Source organism: Mytilus galloprovincialis, chromosome 9, assembly GCF_965363235.1.
Source record: "Mytilus galloprovincialis chromosome 9, xbMytGall1.hap1.1, whole genome shotgun sequence".
Lineage (NCBI taxonomy): Eukaryota > Metazoa > Mollusca > Bivalvia > Mytilida > Mytilidae > Mytilus > Mytilus galloprovincialis.
Window position 1 is genome coordinate 24,530,147 of NC_134846.1, and position 17,243 is coordinate 24,547,389.

Below are 17,243 nucleotides of genomic sequence, written 5' to 3' on the forward strand. Positions count from 1 at the left end.
TTTCTGATATTAAAAAAAGGTTTACAGTTTCTTTTGGTGAACAGTGAGTCCTGTAAACATTTGGCTATGGGTAGACATAGCTATTCTAAAACAGGTAAGTTCAGTCTGACTTGAAGGAGTCCTGAGTAGAAACTTAAGTAACTTCTACAGATTTGACTACTTTACTTTCCAACAGACTGACTTCTGCCAATCTGACCTTTTTCATGGGGACTACTTTACTTACCAGCAGACTGACTTCTGCCCATCAGACCTTTCTCATGGGGGCTACTGGAGGGACTAGTTGATTCACTTTGATTGTTACTAGACTTGACTACTTTACTTACCAGCAGACTGACTTCTGCCCATCTGACCTTTCATATGGGGACTACTGGAGGGACTACTTTACTTACCAGCAGACTGACTTCTACCCATCTGACTGGCTTTCTCATGGGGACTACTTGAGGGACTACTTTACTTACCAGCTGACTGACTTATGCCCATCAGACCTTTCTCATGGGGACTACTGGAGGGACTATTTGATTCACTTTGATTGTTACTAGACTTGACTACTTTACTTACCAGCAGGGTTTCCCCTGGGTCAATTTTTTTTTTCGCCACCTCTTTCGTCAAAACAATATATTTTTTGCCACTTTATTTTTTTTTTTCCGCAAAGTCACATAAATATATTTCTCGTTTAAAAATTACCTGTTTTTCTACCCCCTTTCCTTAAATAAGATAATTTTGTCCCATTGTGTCTATGATTATTCTCTCAAACTTATTTTAGAGTCTACATTTTAATGAATAAACACTAAACATCTACTTTTAAACAACATATTTTTTTTTAACTTAAAAGGGAAAAATATTCATTGTATTTTAAAATACTTTTAATAATAAAGAAGACATAAGTCCCGGAATATAAAAAAATTAATGGACATGTTATGATCATATAATACCAGTATAAATGGTAGGGAAAGTTTCTTTAAAAGAAAAATACTGATGTGCCCTTTTGTACTAAGAAGTGGTTTCTACAACAAAACACAAGCTTTTATCACATGAAATTGATCCCTCATTTCATGTGTAGTCATTACATTGAAAGGTTACACTCTTTCGAGGGGTTGTTCCAAACCGTTTGGATAGATTTTTTCATAAAAACAGTTTTCTTTTCTTGACCATCGTAAATGAAAAAGTTGAGAGGTAAAACTATGCTTGAAACACATGTGTCACTCAAACGACTTTAAAGTAGTCTCCCTAATCAATTACCTATATTAAAGTCAAAGGATAATGAAAGTTTTAAATCGGAGATTATGTCTTGCTTTTGAACATTTTTCGTCACAACAGCTTTCTTTTCGAAACTATCTTTAAAAGGAGAGGAGACGTCAAAAGTTTGCTTCAAACACGTGCGTCGCAAAGTGGTAAATGAATTTTGTATGTGACATTTAGCAGAAGTTATTTAACCATATCATTTTGTCAAATAATTCAATCAACACCGTTATTAATTAGTCCTTTGTTGTCGATAGCTATAAAATGCAATCAGCTGGGTTGCATCCAATATCGTAGTGGCTACTTAGTGCTACGTAGATTTTGACTATTAAATGTGTAGCTATAGACTACTTGTTAATTATATATTGATAGCAGCTACATAGAGCAGCTACGTAGCTGCTACGATATTGAACTCAACCCTGATTATTGATTTTCTGCCCAAATTTTAATGAGGTCAAGGTGAAGTCTGAGTAATGTCTGATCGGGTAAAGTCCGAGAAAAAAAGTAAATAAACAAAATGGAAGAAAATAAATCGTTATATATATTTCTTTTGCCAAATTCTTTTGCAAATGTCGAATGTTTATCGCCACAATTATTATTTTTTCGCAAATTGCGAAAATCGCGACCGCCAGCAGAAACCCTGCTTACCAGCACACTGACTTCTGCCCATCTGACCTTTCTAATGGGGACTACTGGAGGGATTACTTTACTTACCAGCAGACTGACTTCTGCCCATCTGACTGGCTTTCTCATGGGGACTACTGGAGGGACTATTTGATTCACTTTGATTGTTACTTGGCACTGTAAAAAACATCATTTCATAATAAAACTAATTAAACCTAATCTTCACAGGGAAAAAGTAAACTGGTAAATCAGACTTAGTTTTATGTTTAATACAAAAATAAATTTTAACAATGATTGTAAAATTCAGTTTGATTGCTGCCATAATGAAGAGATCAGAACATATATTCAATAAACAGCACAAGACATAAGAAACGTAATTGATTAAAACTGGGTAATACTAGTAATACTGGTAGCCTCCTGGCTCAATAGATCATTCATTTCTGCTACAGTCCTTTTTAAAGCACACTTGGATCTAGGGTTGGGTACCCTTTTAAAACTATATAAATGGTTAATGTATAAAAAAAATTAAAGTACCGCTTCTAACATTGCCTTGGTGGGATCCCCTTTTTGAAAATTCTGGATACACAACTTATAAAAATATACCTAATCTTTTTATTTGTTTTCCAGTTTTCCTTACAATTTGAACTGTATGTAAAGCTATTAAATTCTGTTATTAGTTACTGAAATTAATATTGGTCAGGTAAAAAAGTTTGTTTTTTGGTTTAAATACTGGGCTTTTTAAACTGCTCTTGTTGAAAATGAAAGACTATGTTCAAATTACTGAATAGAAACTATTATCACCACTTACCTTGATTAACTGAGACAGAGGCCTGTTTAATGCCTCCATTTTGACTTATTTCTTTCTGTAATTCAGCATTACACTGAGACAGGAGTTCTAACTGTGACTGGACGGATGTAGGTACTACCGGGGTGTTTAACACCATCATAGGGGGATATATACCTGAAAGTATAAGTTTTTAATTATAACTAAAATATACCTATACCATTAGTACAATGTCTGTACAACTGATTTCAGAATAGTCTAAATGGCTACATTTAACATCTAGGAAATAATAATTGTTTTGTGTGTTATTCTGTCGATTTAGCCCTTGAAATAGAAAAAAAGAATTTGTTTCTTTAACATAACTTCAGAATAAAATGCTTCGCTGAGCGCAACCTGATATGACTGCAGAGGTTGATAGCAGAACAGTTGGGGGCAAGTTTGGACACAATATTCAAGCTTGATACTGTCTGAATTTGGATTGCAATCAAAGTTTTGACATAATATAAGTTTACAACACAAAACAAATGTGGTCAAAGATGTTAAAAATCAATTGCAAAATACCATGCTTTTCCAAAAAATTTATAAATTTCAAATACAGTCGAACCTCATTGTGTCAAAGTCGAAGGGACCGGACCAAAGTATTTGACTCATCTGAGGTTCAACTCATTCGAGGTCAAGTGTGTCGTCATAAATTTTGAATGCATTAAATACGGTATGAGAATTGTGTTAACTAGATACAATGAACAGTGTGCCTTTTTTCTCTCGATAAGACACATTATGATTGTGTATTCAATCTCCATTGTTGGTCCTTTGTAATAATTAAAAATACAAGTACAGATTCAAATCATACACATATAAAATCAAAAGTCTACACAAATGTTTACAAAGGTCAGTCCTATAAATTATGAAATCACTCGCGGCACGAAATAAGTTGTGAACGGTCTCTGATGAGGTTGTCTGCTTTACATTAAATTATCATGAATTTATCATAATTGTCCTAATCCTTTTATCTATGGTAATTAATGAGTTTTAAATCTAACGATTCATTTAATTTCAGCTTGGGTCAACTAAATTTGTTTCGTTTTATCTCAGATGAAAAATGTTCAACACACTAACATTCCGCTTGAACGATCAACAAAGGTGTTAATTAGTGGTCACCATAAACATGTCATTTTAACTGTTATACAAACAAGTATGTTTACTCAGCTTTAATCTCTTTTGAAAATGATTAGGTGACATACAAGAAATATATCAGATTTGAATTTTTATCATTTAATTTAGGTCTTTCGAAAATTCTTACTTTCGAAGTTCGAGATATCGGGGTTAATTAACATTTTTTTACTTCGACGAGACTATAAAGTTTACTCGACTTAACCGAGCATTTAAATCAACAGAGTTCGACACATCAGAGGTAACTATGCATTGATCAAACAGGAGTTTTACCGGGACCGAGAAATTACTTTGACTCATCCGAGTTTTCGATACAACCGAGTTCGATACAACGAGGTTCGACTGTAATTGAAATATTTTGGTAAAAAAATATGAATCCCCCAAAAAATTGGAGAAAAAAAAAATCCCACCCACCCTTAGAGTAACTATCCTCAAACTCAATTGCAGCATTTCTTTGTGGTATGGAACCTTGTAGTACAACTTAAGAGAGATCCATACAATTAAACACAAGCTATTGTCTGGAAACTAGACAAAATGCTAGGTTTTTGCCCCTTTTTTCTGTATGTTAGGGGCAATTACCCTCATACTTCATCCCAGCCTTCCCTTTGTGATATGGAACCTTGTGGTACAATTTCAGAGAAATCCATACACTTTCACACAAGTTATTGTCTGGAAACTGCAAAAATGCTTGTTTTTGGTTCATAATTCTTAAACTGTAGGTACCAGGCATTACCCCAAAATCAATTCTGTCCTTCTTTTTGTGGTATGGAACCTTCTTGTTATATTTCATAGAGATCCATTCACTTTTACATAAGTTATTGTCCGGAAACTAAATGTGTCTTTGGACGATATAGATGACGTTGAAAACAACATCATAATATCACACAAAAATAAAAAATGTGGTCGTATAATACGCTCTCAACAACAGTTTTTGCACTTACATGGAGCTGCAGTAACCCAGTTGACTTGTGGACTTTGTCCATTGGGACTACTTTGTTGACTTCCTAAGGTGTTTGGACTGTGTCCATTTAACATCAGCAGTGAATTCGTTGTATTTACAGATATCAACCCTGGACCAAACAAACCTAAAGTTAAAAAAAAACAACAATATTTTACACTTTCAGAGATTTTGAACATTTGTTATATTTCTATGATTTCCTATATAAAAGAAAGGAGGCTAACCATCAGGTTCAATGTTTTAAGCTATTGATCACCCCTTCTCATAAGACTTTTATAAATGTTATATATGCCTACATTTTTTAAACAAATAAAATTAATTAGACACAAATTCCTTTGAAAATAAGTATGCGTTTATAAAGTATGACCAAGACATCAATCATACCCCATTTTGTTCATTTCATTCATTTGTACTTAATTGAGCAACAAACATACCTAATGCCGACAGGCCCAGGCCATTATTTGGAGACAGGTTTGGGAAAGGACTATTTGTAGAACAGGACGGAGGATAATTCTTCCCATCTTTCTTTAGACCCAGAAGGGTCAGTCTTGCTAAGTACATGTTTGGTGCATTTCTCTCAATACTTTTAACAATCACAGACTAAAAAATAAAACAACTAACTAAAGTCAGATTTATAACACCCAAAATGATTATTCTGAAATGATATAATATATAATAAGAAAAGTTATCAATTTCAATAGGATTTGAAAATAAATTATATTGATAAATAACAATCTAGTGTATGGAAAAAAGCAAAACATCAAACTATTCAGTGAACAATATTCAATTTGAAATCCAGATCACTTTGTAATTTATAAGTCAATTTAGATTCTGTAAATGGCTATCACATAATGGATGATAAACTGAGACAAACAGCATGCTTTCCCTTTAACTAAAATGTGAAGTGGATGTCAAGAGATGCTTGTAATATCCTGACCATGTGAAAAGAGCTTGGGTTGTTAATTCATTGCTGAATATGTTCTAACAAATGTAAAGATATAACATGAAAAATGTTCTGTTAGACATATTGGATATTTCCTAACAATTTTGTTTCACATGTAGACTAGAAAACACCTCTTCTACAATCTCCAGTCTTTTTGTAAATGGTCTCTATTATTCTGTGTAAAAACTATAACTTATTTCAGTGTAGGTTTATTATGACGTGTTAGTTCGATTTTTATTTTAAATTTCTAAAATTCTAATCAAAATGAAAATTGACTTAACATTTAGTTACCTTGGTTGGTTGTTTTGGTTTTGGTTTTACACTAATAAATACATCTAAATGTTCCATCAACTGGGTTATCTTTCCTGAAATTACAATACATGTAAATATGTCAATTTATAATTATGAAATAATGAGATGCTGTGTAACCATCAATGAGACAGCATTCAACACATATTCAAGCACAAGTAGGTTTTTTTCACAGTTAACGTATGTGTTCATAAGATAACTTCTATTCCTTTCAGTCTATGATATTGTTTGGACATTGTTTATAGCAAATTTGTTTTGCCGAACATCTGATTATATAATAAACCTAATTCCTACATTATTTCCTTGCAAATGTTATCACAAATAACTTTAAATGCTTTGCGTTAATCTTATATTGTATTGTTTCTTTTGACTACTTAGTCAGGGAAATGACATTTCTTTTTTTATATTTATTGGCCTGGCTGGTTGACATCATTCCACATATACATGATATATGTGCTTAAATTCAATTCAGGTTCTAAGGGAAGTTTTGTGCTTCAAGAGAGATGTAAGCTTTTGGTCCATATTAAAAGCTTGTTGCTTTTGGGATTAAATCTGCCACAGGTATATTGAATTACAATGCCTGAAACCCAGAGGATTGAAAATCATGTTTTTAAAATCCACCAGTTTTTCCTAAAGTGATGTGGTTTGAGAAAGCAAATTTACCTTGGTCAATCTCAATTTCATCTTTTACATCAAACATCAGAACCAAAGGGAGGCAACCCTGTAATAAAATTAGAAGATGCATTTGTGTGATAATTCCTGATGAATCCCATGTTTTTTGTATATAAACTTTTCACTTAAAAAAGCATTCATTTCTTCTTTCTTTCAACATTGCTTGGACATGAAAGTTTGAGTGTTCAAAATGAAAAATATTCCTTTTCTGTGTAGGAATGTATCACCAATGCATGGCATAAAGGTTTGTTATAATATATCAAATTATTCATCAACTTAAAAGTTATTCTATTTGGTAAAAGACTGTCCTGTTCTGACAAAACAGTTGTATTAATCAAAACTCTGTTAAGATATAATGAGAATTAGTAGGAATACTACATATATTAGCCTCTTTTAAATACTGGTTTTTCTAATCTAAGCAAAATTACTATTGAGTTTTGTGGGAATAAGTACCGTAATGTAACATGACATTTGGTTAAGGCAAACTTAGGTTATTATTCATTTTTTTATACAAATAAGGCCGCTAGTTTTCTTGTTTGAATTGTTTTACATTGTCTTATCGGGGCCTTTTATAGCTGACTATTCGGTATGGGCTTTGCTCATTGTTGCAGGCCGTACGGTGACCTATAGTTGTTAATGTCTGTGTCATTTTGGTCTCTTGTGGACAGTTGTCTCATTGGCAATCATACCAAATCTTCTTTTTTATATAGAAACAAAAATTCAACAATTTCTCTATTGGTAAAGGAGAATAAACTCTAGAACAGTATAAGTGATGCCACCAAAATTCAAACTTGATCTTTATTTTGTGGTAATAAACATTTTGTGTAAGTTTCATAATGTTTGGTTGAGGCAAACTTAAGTTAGAGAACAGAAACCACTTTTGAGATACGGACATCGTTAAAACTTAAGGCCCCCTGTGCTACAGCGTGGTAAAAATAAAAACAGTAATCTATGTACAATTAATGTAGTTAACAATATTCCTTATTTTCGCAAAGTTAGTATTTCATAGTGAACTTTGTTTTCATTTCATATCAAATTTCAAAATAAAAATAAAATCTAATTTCAATTATCATGATTATCAGTTTATCTACAGAACAGTTTTTGAATAATTACTGATTTGATCAACTAATTCAATCTTACAATAAGCTATTTTATTGCATAAACATACCAGTCTCCAATTTATCTACTTAAAACATAATTTCAGTCGATGAAGTAATAAAATAATTAAAAGCACAACTAAAAGAAATCCATTGGCCAATCGGAAGCAAATTTTCCTCTTAAAATTTTAGAAAACCAGCTTTAAGTACGATGAGATAAATAGGAGTCTGTTTGTCTATCATTTATTGTGTGATGCCTGTCTTATAGATTCCCATTTCACCAAGGTTCCACTTAGGAGTTAATCTTATTTTGAGTGACTCTGTGCTTGTCAGCTTTTACTTGATGAACTATTTATTAATTTTTGTGACTTACAATTAAATGTTGTCTTGCCATGAATACACTTTCAATGCTGCCTGTAACATAAACTGTTCCCTTTCTTGGTGGTGTTACTGTGTTAGGGTCAGGGAAATGTATACTGGCTCCAGTTTGCTGCATAATCTGTTTTATATTCATACCCCCTCTGCCTATAATAAACAGGTGGTGTTGTGGGGCTATCTCTAGTTGCATGCTTACTGGTAAAGATACCTAAAAAATATATCAGGAAAAAATCTTACATTGAAATGTACTGGTAGGCTTTATATTGAGAAACATGTTTTTCTGTTATCTTATTTTTTTAAAATAGCAAAATAGCAATGAAGAATTTAGGGAAACTACTTAAATTCACATTAAAGCACATGGATGGACTAAGCAGTTTTCAGATTTCTCTGTATACGAAATGTTCTAGTTCAAGAAACTTTAAATTCAGTTTCAAAGTTATATGCATTTAAATGTTATGGAAATAAATAACATTTTTTTTTTTAACCTTTCTGATCAAAATGGCAAAACATAAAACTAAGCATACATAATATTTTCAAAGTCCCTATCTTTACTGATACCGATAAACTATAACAGGAAGTCTATAAATTTAAATTGACCAAATCATCGAAATTTTGAAACCATTAAGCTCATTACTTATAAAGTATCTTATCCTCAAACACACACATGTACTAATTGATTTCATTAAGAAAAGTTTCTCCAGATGTCTAGTCTATTGATTTAATATTAAAGATAGGTGGAAATTGCTTCAATATGTATTTAATGCATCTGAAATAAGCATGTCAATTATCTGTCAGCATATCCAATCTTTTAACCACTTTCTTCTTCCTGTAACAACTTTTAGCAGACTATTTACATAACACCTTTAGGTAGACAAAATACCATATGAATTGTGTAAGATTATTGAATGGTAATATAATCTTAAGTACACACATATGAGTATGCTTTAAACAACAGATGATTAGTTTCTCTTTCAAATGTTTGTATCAGTAGGTACAAGTGTCTGTTTGTATACCATTTCTGTTTCCTTACAAATAAATGGATACCTTTTATAAACTATTTAAGATTAAAACCTGAAACCAACAACAAACTAAGAAAATACATCCACAAAAGTATCAAACAGTATTTTTTCTTACATTTATTAGTGTCATTGTAAAAGCAATAAAGGAGCAGATTTTTAGTATTGCCGAATGAACAATGTTCAAGAAATAATTCCTGGAAGCCATAGATAGGTTGGAATTTTACACATGGCCTGGGTCGTGAAATTCAAATTTTTTCCCTGAGTGTTAGCTCTATACTTATATTAGAAAGTTTAGTTAAAGATGACTCTCAAATGTATAAATATAGATACCCCAGAGGTTGCTGTTAGTTGTTCCATCAGTTTTAATGTTCCTTCCTTTACAGACTTAGCATTACAGACTGTGCCTCGTACAACCACAGTAGTGGTGTATGCTCTGGGTCTCTGACGGAACGTGACAGATATTGTGTATTGTTGCTGAAGTTGTTGTACCAATGGTGATGAGGAATCGGGAGTTAGACCAGTCACAGGAAGTTCAAACATGAACACTAATGGCAGTAGTTCCTGAAATAGATTTTTTTTTTCTATATGTAATATTTATGAGAAAAAAATGTCTATGAATAAATAAAGGCAACAGTAGTTTTAACAAGTGTTCAAAAGTCATAAATAAATTGAGAGAAAATAAATCTAGGTTACAAACTAAAACCAGGGAACACATCAATTATAAGAGGAAAATTGAATACTGTTCTGTAGGTCATGATCAGTTCAAACTTATTGAGGAATACAGAATATCTCCTGTAAACCTTGTCTACTTTATAATATATCCATATAAAGAATTCAACCTGATAGTTGATCCATGAAAGTCATTCTGCCGAACTAGAGAATTACTCTAATTGTAAGTCTAGACAACTTTATAATACATTCAGTTTCAACCATGACAACCAAAATAGTTTAGAATGAATTCAACCATGACAACCAAAATGGTTTAGAATAAATTTAACCATGACAACCAAAGTAGTTTAGAATGAATTCAGCCATGAAAATTAAAATAGTTTAGAATGAATTCAACCATGAAAACCAAAATAGTTTAGAATGAATTCAACCATGACAATCAAGATAGTTTAGAATGAATCCAACCATGACAATCAAAATAGTTTAGAATGAATTCAACCATGACAACCGAAATAGTTTAGAACGAGTTCAGCCATGAAAATCAAAATAGTTTAAAATGAATTCAACCTTGACAACCAAAATGGTTGAGAATGAATTCAACAATGACAACCAAAATAGTTTAAAATGAATTTAACCATGAAAACAAAAATCGTTTAAAGAATGAATTCAATCATGACAACCAAACTAGTTTTTTTAGAATGGTTTCAACCATGACATGAAACCATGACAGAAACAAAATATTAAACAATGTATCAAACCATGACAGATCCAAACTCTAGCATCAACACTCCAACTTTTGTTGAGATTTTCACGGAAGACATATGTGCTAGATTAGTACTAATGAATTGTTTAAGACCTAATCAGAGACAAAAACAATTATGTGTACTTAAACCAAAACTGAATGCTATTTCTGCATTAGTTTAGCTGTTTAAATTGATTTTTAAGATCACTGGACTAGTATTAATGAGGTACATCAAACTGATCAAAATCATCACATTTTTTATTCTAAGTATAGATCCACAATCCTCTTGCCAACCGTCACTGATTTATAGCTGATTTTTACAAAACAAAAACCACCTTTTATTTTCTAAGTAAATAATCATCTGTTAAATGTTACACAACATGAGTAATAAGAAGCTGTTTATAATTATTTAACGACTTTTCAGTTACAACTTGATGGGAAAAGAATGAGAGTTATCTCTAGTGAAACAGATGACTTACTGTTTATTACCACATTTTCACAGCCATGAAATTGACAATTGTACCCTCAATATGTTGGGGATATCAACAAGAAATAGTTGAAATGCACAAAATGCAGAAATACAATAGCTTTTATAATCTAAATAGACTCCTTGTCACATAGATCCCATCTTTAAAAGTCAGCACTCCAAACACTTAATTTTAATACAACATGTTGCCACTTTTCATTGTGAAATGATTTCAGATCTGATAATGATTATCAAAACAGTTTTCAGTATGATATTTATGATTTGAACATAGTTGAAAGCGTTATTAGGGAAAAGTGTATTCTGATGTACTGTGGATTAACTTTTATCTCTTGGGTACCAATTTTCTTCGATTTCATGAGTATCTATTATGGTTCATCTGAACTTTAAAGTCATAAGAAACCTCAAATTAAAAACAATAATGCATATGCTTTTTTATAACTCAATGGATATTTTTCATTATTAAACTTATGTACATATACTTTTTTCTGAAGAAAATTCTTTAATTTATTCATATTAAGAAGAAGTTTACTTTCTTTTAATTGCTATTCCGACATATTTTCTGTATGCAAAGTGACCTCAGTGTGACCCATCTCGTAAAAATCCGGTGATGCAATACACATGGATATCCTTAAAATAAACTATTATCTGATTGTACATGTTAAACACATGCTCAATATCCATGCTTTTTTGTTGATTGTTGACAAACAGGTGACAATCGTTAATTTTTAATTAACTGCCATATTTTCACAACAACACTGACAGATTGAAAAAAAAAAAATTGACGATTATACGAAATTTATGCGAAAAAAATGATAAAATCGCACACAGAAGACTAAGTTTATGATGTTTGTATGCAATGATTCAAGAATTGGAATAACCTTATTTTTCACCGGTCATTTGTTTCATATGACTTTAATAACAAAGGATGGGAAAAGTTGCTTTTTCCTCATCAATATAAACCACAGACACTTAATTTTACTTAATTATGATATGCTGAGTAGATAGGCTTTCTTATAACCATACCATTATGCTAAGATTAGATTCTTAAACAGGATATCCTTTTTCTTGATTTTTTTTATTTTTTCACTTAACAATGAATGAAGTTTTGTGTTTGCAATCTGTGAATTTTGAAGTGATGGATAAAAGACATCTATACTAGTTTTTGAGATCATCTTTTAAACTATTGGAAGTACACTATGGCAAAGCTGCTATGGATTGAGATATATATCTAAACCACCTTATAAGGTGATACAGCCTTTGCAACACTTTTCCATCAATTTCAAAACATTTGGTCTGTTTAAAACATGTATGTAGAATAACAGCACTAAGCTGATTATCACAGACCTTCCATCAACTGTCAAGATGAAGGACAACAATTAAAAAGGCAGATTTTATTTTTAAATACTTTCCCCCCTGTTTTAAAGATTGATCTCATGTGCATTCCTTACATTATACTGATGATCCTCAAACTCCAACAAGCTTTAACAAGTAAGTTTGTTTGTCATCTTGGCCCCAGACATGCCTTGTTATACACTGGAAAATTACCCCCTAATCTTGCTTTGATGGTTTGGTCTTGTTTTAATTAAACAATTTCAATATCTTGAACTTGAACAAATACAAATGTACTGAAGTTTTAGTAGTACTTACCCTAATTTGAGCCCTAGCAGTTTCTACTCCTGCAGGTTGTCCAGCAATTGATACCTAAAAGGAGAAATGAAATTGTTTCTACTTCACATGACTCAAAGCTGCAGATAAGCTACCATTTACACATACATATAATAAGAAAAGGCAAAGTTTGTTAAAGACTGCATCTCATGTTCATCTCATGTGTTCTTTTTGATTTTAATCTTTGGGTACTTTCTCATTGATGCATACCCCCACATCTTTTTTATTCTTACCACGTTTCATATCATTATCAAGGACATTTCATTAATTTCCTGAAATAAATTAACAAAAATCTATACACATAAATGTACTAGGTGATAATTAGATGTCTTTTGTGCTTAACATGTCTTGTTGGGAAGTTAACTCATCATCAGTTACTTAAGCTCTATACCATAACAACAAAACAATATTAAAGTTAGACTTATGTTTTGGAACATTGTTTCCAGACAGATTCTAAGTATTTTAACATGTTTATACCGACATCCTATTACCAATTGTGTTAAAGTCACAAAGGAACGCAAAACAAAACCAGGCATTATATTTCACTCTTAGTTCAAACAAAGGATAATTCCATACCTACAACCACTATGTACCTGATTACTTTTTTCTAGAACATGATTGCCCAGATTGGAGTCTGGGAAGTGGATACCTACAATCACAATGTACCTGATTACTTTTTTCATAAACATGATTGCCCTGATTGGAGTCTGGGAAGTGGATACCTACAATCACTATGTACCTGATTACTTTATTCTTGAACATGATTGCCCCAATTGGAGTCTGGGAAGTGGATACCTACAATCGCAGTGTACCTGATTACTTTTTTTTTAACATGATTGCCCTGATTGGAGTCAGGAAAGTGGATACCTACAATCAATATGTACCTGATTACTTTTTTCTTGAACATGATTGCCCCGATTGGAGTCTGGGAAGTGGATACCTACAATCACAATGTACCTGATTACTTTTTTCTTGAACATGATTGCCCTGATTGGAGTCAGGGCAGTGGATACCTACAATCACTATGTACCTGATTACTTTTTTCTTGAACATGATTGCCCCGATTGGAGTCTGGGAAGTGGATATGACATCCTGTTTCCTGCATTACCCGTTTTATGTTGTTACCTCCCTTGCCAATCACATGAGAGTGGTCTGTATGGGACACATCCATTTTCAAAGTAACTCTATTACTCTGAAAAAAAAATACCACATCTATGATATTGATCTATAGGCACAATATTCAAGTATGGAAACAAATATGAATAATGATAAATACATTTTAACTTTATTTCTCTAGAGAGAATTGTTTAATGACAGGTTTAGAATACAAACAAAATCTAATATAATGATCATAATGAATGCAAGGCATGCACAGAATTTTTAAATTTTCATTCACTAGAATAATCATTGCTCAATTAATATTGTGAATGTGGGTTAATAGTTCTGAATCATGCAAGAGTACCCTAAGAGCAATTGTTTGACATTTAAAACAAACAGGAGCTTTTCAGAAAACAAAATATTTACAATTGTCTTGATGGAGGCTAAGAAAATGTCTATGAAAAAATAATATTGGATGAATTAGGCAAAATATATAAACAAATCAAAAACTAACGAAAAAGCAATTGTGAAGAATTTTAAAATCTTTTAGATTCATCTTATCCAGTTATTCTATGTAATTTTCGATATTGTTCATAATAATAATTGGTTTTATAGGAAAGAAGATACAATCTTGATCTACAGCTTACGAATGACCTTGATTGGAACTTTACTTATATATATCAATGCTGTTCAGGAAGATTTCAGTGATAAACTTTAAATTTTGTCGCCACAATATTTTCATGCGGTCATAAAATTCAAAACACAAGGTCTTCTCAGCTAATCTACAATTAACTATGAATCAATAATTGAACTGCCTTCCACATGTTTAATCAATTTAAATACTGAACCGTATAAACTTAAAACTTCAAATGAAAAATAAATTACATAATTTTTTAACACTTAAAATGTAAATGAAAAATTCTCACAAAATGTCTTCATGTTTGAAGGTTATAATCATGCATTACAACTCAATTACTTTTTTCTCAATATGAAATGGTATTTGAATTGTATAAACAGCTTTCAAAAGATTCTTGTCATTTAATTATCAGTGACAGTATTTTCCAATGTAGCATAAAACTAATGTTTGTGTTTTTTTTTTTATAATGTTATTACAACATTTTTCGGTCAATCGGAATCAAAAAAAAATTATCCATGAAAACTAATATATATATACAAATAAATATCTTCTGTAAAAGGACATGATTTCACTGTTTTCTATAACTATGATCAATCATTGCAGTTTTTTTTCCATGTCAAATGATAGTTTTTTTTTTAAATTCTAGCATTAGCATTGGCTGTAATTAATGTTTGAAGATGTTTTGCCCATGACAAAGGTAATTGATAGAGGTTGAAAACTAAACTTAGAAGTTAAAATGATCGAGTCTGAACTGCTCGTGTGCTTTAAGTACAACGATTCTCAAAATAACCAAAGGATCATTCAGGTCAATTGATTTTTGATTTGAGAAAAGTTTCAAAGGAGAAGTTTTTTCCTATTTATTTCCCATGTGGTCCTGCAAAGAAAAACTTATATTTATACAATCCTATTAGCCATTGCTAGATAAAAACAAGAGTGCACACACTTAAATGTCACGCCTTCTTTACTAACCATTGATTTCATGTTGATAGTCTTTAATAAAAAAACTTTACTACAAGTATCACCTTAACATTTATGATCCCAGAAAATGAGGTCAAGGTCAGATAAACCAATTGAGAAATACATGTTCACCTTACAATCATTCAATACAGCAAATTTAGTTGACCTATTGCTGATAATTTCTAAGAAACAGACATTACCAATAAAAAAACCAAAAAACAATCGACCAATGAACCATGAAAAGAGGTCAAAGTCAGATGAACTATGCAAGACAGACATGTACACTTTACAATCAATCTGCGCATTACATATAGTTGATCAATTATTGCTTATAGTATCTAAGAAACAAACTTACCATTTCGGGCCCTTTATAGCTGACTATGCATGATGGGTTTTGCTCATTGTTGAAGGCCATACAGTGACCTATAATTGTTAATTTCTGTGTCATTTGGTCTCTTGGGTGAGTTGTCTCATTGGCAATCATACCACATCTTCTTTTTTTATATTAACCATGAAAACTGCATTGACCAATGAACATATAAAATGAGGCCAAGGTCAGATGTTATCTGCCAGATAGACATATACACCTTACAATTTTTCCTTACAACAAACATAGTTGACCTATTGCTTATACTGCATGTAAATGTAGAGAAATTAGGTTGTTTAATTGCTTAACTATGAATTCTCTCAGTGTCTATATTCATATCATCCCTATTACTTTAAGTTTATTTGTGAGATTTTCCATTTATTTAAATGATTTGTTACTATAAAAAATCTCTTGGGTTCAATAGCACTATAAGATTCACTCATCTTTGGGAAGTTCTTGACATAATAAGAACACATATATTTTTGCAAGGTTAGTTGTAAGACAAATTTAACTCTAAATTGAACTAAATATCTTAACTTTTCATCACAAGAGAGATTTGTTACATGATTATAACATTTTACATGCATGTTTAATTTATAAAAGTGTAAACACTATCAAAATGTAGAGTTTAATCATATGTCCTTTCAGCAACTGTTGAAATTTAGATTTATAGATATATGGTACTTTAGGCCAATCTATGCAAGCATTTCTCTTTCTTTTGACAGATTTTTTTTTTCTCACTTAATACATATATTACATAAAAGAGAAGTAACGATATTTTACTACCCTTTAAAAATCTGTGTGGTTAAGCATAAAATAACATCTCTTAAACAATCATGCAAATTCCTGTCTATCCTTTTGAATAGTTAACATAATGTGTTGTTTCAAGTTAAGAAAAATATAGCAATAACATAAGTTTGTGATTTACTGTTCCCTACATACGATTCCTTAAATAGCTGAGCCTAGCCACAACTAAGGGGACTTATAACATCCTTGACTACCAGTAAGGGTCTTGCTCATGGAAACTAGTTGCCAAAAAAATGAGACCTAATAAAAGAGATAGTCACATATGAACAGTTTACTTTAAACTCCAAAATGAAATACTGCTCAAATGTAAAATGAAGTTGGTTTAATTAAAGAATACACCTCTCCAAGAGAACCATTGTTATAAATGACATCTGAGCATCAAACTTACTTTAGTGTCCAATATGGACATAATGTGTTCTTTGGCAGATTTGACATCCTCAGGATAACCAACCACTTTAATGTGAGGATCTACAAAAGAAAAACATACACAATAAATTCATCTTTATGTTAACTTCTTAGTAATCCACACTGAGGGATACTCTACAATTCTGCGTTTTACTCTGCTCTCTTGTTCTTTAAAAGCATTTCTATTGAAGAAAGAGAGAAAAAGATTTTTAAAAT

General features: G+C 31.5%; 1 protein-coding gene across 3 annotated transcripts in view; it reads right to left on the reverse strand.

Moving 5' to 3' along the window:
* Positions 1–17,243, reverse strand: part of LOC143044683 (protein bicaudal C homolog 1-A-like) — a 73,605-nt gene that overhangs the window by 14,337 nt on the left and 42,025 nt on the right. For 2 of the 3 annotated variants that reach the window (XR_012968757.1, XM_076216747.1), the window contains exons 4-14: positions 17,011–17,090; positions 13,787–13,948; positions 12,739–12,792; positions 9,524–9,754; positions 8,170–8,382; positions 6,691–6,748; positions 6,010–6,083; positions 5,210–5,375; positions 4,759–4,902; positions 2,672–2,824; positions 1,954–2,040 (exon numbers count right to left, since the gene is read on the reverse strand). Coding sequence is in view for 1 of the 3 variants with exons in the window: in XM_076216747.1 (XP_076072862.1) it covers positions 1,954–2,040; positions 2,672–2,824; positions 4,759–4,902; positions 5,210–5,375; positions 6,010–6,083; positions 6,691–6,748; positions 8,170–8,382; positions 9,524–9,754; positions 12,739–12,792; positions 13,787–13,948; positions 17,011–17,090 (1,422 nt within the window). In the remaining 2 variants the exon portion in view is untranslated. The remainder of the gene's footprint in view (positions 1–1,953; positions 2,041–2,671; positions 2,825–4,758; positions 4,903–5,209; positions 5,376–6,009; positions 6,084–6,690; positions 6,749–8,169; positions 8,383–9,523; positions 9,755–12,738; positions 12,793–13,786; positions 13,949–17,010; positions 17,091–17,243) is intronic. The other variant, XR_012968758.1, reaches the window with a different exon arrangement.